At 44.5% G+C, this 5,435-nt stretch overlaps 1 protein-coding gene across 1 annotated transcript; it reads right to left on the bottom strand.

The window, feature by feature from the left end:
- Positions 1-811: 811 nt before the first annotated feature.
- LOC123175825 (uncharacterized) lies at positions 812-4,429 on the bottom strand. The gene is made up of 3 exons (XM_044590335.1): positions 3,600-4,429; positions 1,782-1,863; positions 812-1,159 (listed from the first exon to the last, which is right to left on the bottom strand). The coding sequence occupies exons 1-2, from the start codon at positions 4,341-4,343 to the stop codon at positions 1,807-1,809; spliced, it is 801 nt and encodes a 266-aa protein (XP_044446270.1). The 5' UTR covers positions 4,344-4,429; the 3' UTR covers positions 812-1,159; positions 1,782-1,806.
- Positions 4,430-5,435: the final 1,006 nt, after the last annotated feature.

The raw sequence follows: 5,435 nt of genomic DNA, 5'->3' as shown, positions 1-5,435 counted from the left end.
CTTGTTATTATGATGATGCATAATGCCAGCATGAAGAGTTATTATATATCAGTGGGTGAAATGAACATGGATTGGATTGAAGTGAAGGCAACATGCATGTGGTGCATGTCGAAAGATCCAAACTTGATCAAGTTATGATTAGTATTACTTTCGACATGCACCACATGTTGTCTTCACTTCAATCTAAGCCTTGTTTAGGCATAGCAGTAGCGTTGGTAAACCAAGCACGGAGATAAGAGAGGACACTTCTCTCTATTAGCTAGCTAACAACCTAAATTAACCTCCAAAGCCCCTAAACCACACCCCCTTTCAAAAACAAAAACCTCAGCTCCTGCCAGCTGCTGACGCGTGGATGCCTTTTGGTCCCGGTTGGTGCTACCAACCGGGACCAAAGGCCCTCCTGCCTGGGCTCGCCGCAGCGGCCACGTGGAGGCCCATCTGTCCCGTTTCATGTAAGAACTAGGACTAAAGGCCTAGTGCTTTATAACGACCCTTTAGTCCCGGTTCCCCAACCGGGACAGATGGGCCTTATGAACCGGGACAAATGGCTCTTTTTCTACTAGTGTAGGGGGCCAATGCCACCACTTGGATGAGTGTGACGGGGCGCGGGGTGTCGTCGGCCAGGGCATGTAGGTCACCGTGCGGCGCGTGCGCCGCCGTGGCCCAGGAGGGGAGGCGGCAGAGGAGCGGGGCGGATCGCCGCGCCATGGGGCTGTGGCAGGGGGATGCGGGATTGCAATCCAGTAGGCGGAGCGCAGGCGACTCAAGCAGAGAATTTTATGTTCTGATATTAAAGAGGAGCATCATGCTATAAAAAAAGTCACAGCTCCACTGCATATAAAAAAAGCGTACTAGAATGGTAAATCCAAACTGGACTTGAATCTGCATAACATGGAACACTACTGCATTCAGCTATCCAAGGTGCAGTGTCTCACATTTTGCATGCAAGGAATAAAAAACTGGTTTCAGAATTACTACTAGCTCCGTCTCAAAATATAAGAAATCTGAATCTTCTGTTCAAAAGAACAAACATGCGATACTGAAAGCCCAGAAAGCATCCAGCCAAAAAGAGGAAGAAATAGGCAGGCACTTCAACTCAAGATATAGTTCAAGGGTCCCGGCTTCAAATTTTGTGACCTTCTTACAGAGCCTCTACACCCTGCAAAACAAGATGTAAAGGAAGTCAAAACCAGCTTTAAACATACCATCAGACCGCTAGTCCCAATCACGGGTCACCACTAATATTCAAATCAAGCCTTACAATCTGCAATGTGTTGGGGAGTGAATGTGAAGACATTAATATTCCTGAAAATTCGTAGGGATGAATGTATGTGCGCATGTATGAGCGTCTGAGTCTCTACTGTGTTAAAAAAAGAGCTTAAAATTCAGGTTCAGGGCCGTCTCATTGAGGATCACAGATAACATGCATTATACGGTTATACCACCACACAGCAAAAAAATAAGTGGACAGTCAAGACACACCATTTTTATAATCAAATACTACTCCCTAAGAACAAGAATACTGAGAGTACATGAAAAAAAATCATTACTCCAGTGTGTTAGCCCAACGCACACATGCAACCAAACAAATAGGATACAAACAGAAGATAAGAATTGATCAGGTGATGCTGTAGAATCATTCAAGTTCAACCAACCAATAGTGAAGTAAAAGGGACGTGCCAAGTGAGGGTGCAAAAGAAATGAGTAGCCAAATACCAGAACGATCAACGATAGAAGTTTGTTACACGTATGAAACAAAGTAATAGGTAAGTCAGGTTTACCTTACTGAGAACAAGATCTCTGCCCTTACTTCCAAGTCTTCAGCCCAGCAATTTTTCTCCATGCCAATAAGTTCTTATTTTCCTACAAAACAACATCAGCACAGACATGGTAAACAAAAACGTTGGTGCTGATCTCAGTAACATATCTAAAGATAATCCTAGCAAAACTGATGGTGAAGGAATGAACTGGTAGAGATAGCAACAGCAAAATGATAAGAATAGCATACAACAATGCATCCTGTTAAATCTGAAGACATGTTAAAACCTGAATCTGTAAATGTCTCATTCTAGTTCATGTCTGGATGATGCTCCCTTTAATGCAAAACTACATGGATAATGGTTTTCGATATCACATTCAAACAAACTGAAGTTCAAGACAGAGACAGGTACATGCATGTCAACCAATAAACATATACACTAGCAAAGATCAACAACATCAATGGTCCAACCACTCATAGCTTATCCAGCAACATGCACGCAATATAAAGTAGAATATTGACTCCTAATCTCTAAATCAACCCTTACATGACATACATGAAGGATGTAACCATTTTAGTCAGCAATAAAAAATGGCAATTGGTTCAAGGAACTCCCTCCGTCCGGATTTATTAGCCCCCCCCCCCCCCCCTCGTATTTTGGGTCAATTGACTAACAAATATGAACAAAAAATATACTGTTGGATTTGTATTCGAAAGAGTTTTCCACAGTATAATTTTTTGTGAAATATAGTTTACATTTTATTAGTTAAATCTATGGTAGAATTTTGACTCAAAATTAGAGGGCGCCTAATAAACCCGGACGGAGAAATGCAAGATTAATGCACACTTCAGTAGTTTAGTTGCAACTGTACATTGCACAATACTTCCTATAGCTATAGGTCATCCACTTAAACTCACAAAATAGCATAGCTTGTACATGTAACTACTCAAAGTGTTACCAACTAATCATCCAGAAAAAGGAAACTACCACTCTGTTTTGACTTTTGATAGCTCAAATTGTCTCATTTATGACATAAGACATCGAAATGCTCTTGAAATGAGCTTTCCAAAAGGACATATGTAGAATGACATATTAGCTACTTCTCCAACTCACTTATGAGGTCCCAATCTAGCTTTCACATTTTGCAGCTCAGCCCTCATGCGATTCTGACAGATGCCAGCAAGAATGCAAATTTTGTTGAAGAGAGAGATGGCATGTGCAGATTAAAGAAAACGTAGCAAAATCTATAAATGCTGCAATAAGATGAACTGACACTCTATATCCTGTACATGCACAATTGAACACACGGGCCACGGATATGCAATGCAAGCATATTACATATCCATGCAATGCAATCTCTTTTGAACAAACAAATGCTACATTGTTCACACAATTTATGAGCACTTAGCTTAATAAGAAAGCATGGGGTTTCTCTAATGAATAAGATCTGATTTAAACAGGCAAAAATAGATCACGCAGAAAGAAGTTGGTAGTATATATTAGTAGTTGGCCCTGCTGTTCGAATTATCACGGCCAACAGAGACCGGTTTTACCATTTTATCTGGTAATAACTATTTCATATGAAAACTCTACCTTAGCATTTGAAGGGGAGTCAAAAGTCTTGGCAATCAAACCTAAGTTATATCCAGTTTGCCAACTAAAATGCGAAAATTCCTTGGATTCTGACTCAAATATGTGCACAATATTGCTTGCCATGCAAAATGTTGTTTCATGTGAGTCTAATAACCGATGCACAACCAAAGCGATGCATATTTCCACGGACCCAAACAAATGAATTTTACAGAAACACATCAAGCAAAGCATTGAGTGAACTAGGACCTGACGGAGCAGACGCTTATTGCCCTCCTCCGCCTCCTGAGCAAGCCTCTCCAACCTCCTTAGCATCCCGGAATACATCTCCTCCACCTGTTCAACCTCCTCAGCATCCTGGAACGCATCCGTCATCCCATCCATCGCCTTCTGTTCTCCGATGTTTGCCAGCTGACGCGGCGGCCACGGCATTGTTGACTCCGCCGTGAAGGTGTGGCACCGGTACTGGCCCCGGAAACGAGGACCCGAGTTGACGATCGTGAGGGAGGTGGGGACGAGGCGGGAATCAACGAGGAGGAAGGCGCGGTGGTCGAACGAGTGGATGGAGAGGTCGGAGGCGACAGAGGGGGCTAAGAGGAGAAACACGACGGGGTGGGTGAGGGCCAGGGATTTGGATAGGGAGCGGGCGACGGCAACCTCGCGCATGGAGGGGCGGCGCGTCGCCCACGCGCTGCGGCGGGAGGAGAAGAAGCCGACGGTGGCCGTGCCCGGGCGGGCGGGGGAGTAGGGCTTGAAGCAGTCGAGTGCGTTGGAGAGGACGGAGCGTCGGGCGAACGAGGAGTGGCCGGTGACGTAGATGGGTAGGGTTGGGGCGGGATCGTCGTCGGGGAAGGAAGGGGGGAGGGCGGCACGGCCGAGGAGTATCCCGTCGCAGTCCCCGCCGGCGGCCGCACAGCAGTCGAGGAGCGCCGCGAAGGCCTGAAAGGAGACGGAGAGCTTCGCGGCGTCGGCGGCGGCGTCGGCGGCTGCCATTGCTGGACTGCGATGCGATCTGGGGTTTGGCCGTTCGGTGTCTGCTTCGGCCTTGGGAGCGTGTACTTAGGGGGTGTTTAGTCCCTTTTAAAGACTTTTTCTAATTTCTGGGACTAAAAAGTCCCTAGGAACCAAACAGGAGGGACTTTTTCTACAGGGACTAAAAAAAGATTCTACTAGAGAGTCTTTTTTATTAGTCCCTGGGACTAGAAAAAGTCCTAGGACTTCTGAACCAAACACCCTCTTATTATCGGTCGACTATTTTCCACTTAGGTGTCAGTTTTTTAAGTACCGTCAGATCTTTATGCAACGGCTCACATTCGTCCCCACTCATACATCTGCAGTCACCATACTCTTCACTCCTGTACATCTTTTTTGATGGATTCACTCTTGCACTACATTTGAAGGTGTTTATAATGATGTCACAATTGTCATGTTGCTCTTTCTATGTGATGGTGAAACGGCGAGGATTGGAGAAAGGCATGCTAACTTATTCAGAACTTGGTTTCTTCCTGAGCTCAATGATGGGTTGCTTCCCCAACATGGCTCTGTTATTTAGACAATGGCATAAAACTAAAAGTAGCAATGGCATTGATGTTATAAGGACTTAGGCCAGCGTTCAATGGGACTAGAGGAGATGGCGTGCTCCACCACGCCTGGCTATTGTTACTTACTCCGTAAGGTGATTTTAGGTTGATTGGTTAGACATAGTTTTTTTGTGGGGTGGTCGCATTGACGTAGGTTAAGGCTTGTGTATCTATCTCTCCTATTTTCTTTTCTTTTTTCTTTTTTTGAGGGATCGTCAACATGAGCTTCATTTTTTTAGATGCATATTGGTTTGTGGCGGTGATGTGGTATGGGAGCAAATATTATTTGTTGCTTACAGTGCAAATATCACGAGAGCGTCCAAGTCGTTCGAGGCATACATCGTGGCCTAATTACTGATGATGCGTACGATTTTACATGATTCTTCATGGATAGTTTGGTTTTCTTTGGGGTAATATGTGTATGTCGTTGCACATTTTTTGTGTTACTTGTGTTTTCTCCTTCTGTTTATCTTTTTTTACTCGTTCTTGTTCTCCTTTTATTTTC

The sequence above is a fragment of the Triticum aestivum genome, chromosome 1D, assembly GCF_018294505.1.
Source record: "Triticum aestivum cultivar Chinese Spring chromosome 1D, IWGSC CS RefSeq v2.1, whole genome shotgun sequence".
NCBI lineage: Eukaryota > Viridiplantae > Streptophyta > Magnoliopsida > Poales > Poaceae > Triticum > Triticum aestivum.
The sequence above is the reverse complement of the archived record's forward strand: the minus strand, read 5'-3'. Positions and strand labels throughout refer to the sequence as shown.

What these genes read in the sequence shown, in the direction of transcription:
- LOC123175825 (XM_044590335.1), bottom strand. Translation starts at nt 4,343, where the DNA reads ATGGCAGCCGCCGACGCCGCCGCCGACGCCGCGAAGCTCTCCGTCTCC. An exon ending in ATAAGCGTCTGCTCCGTCAG is followed by an intron (nt 1,864 to 3,599) that starts GTCCTAGTTCAC and finishes GTTGTTTTGTAG; the next exon opens with GAAAATAAGAACTTATTGGC.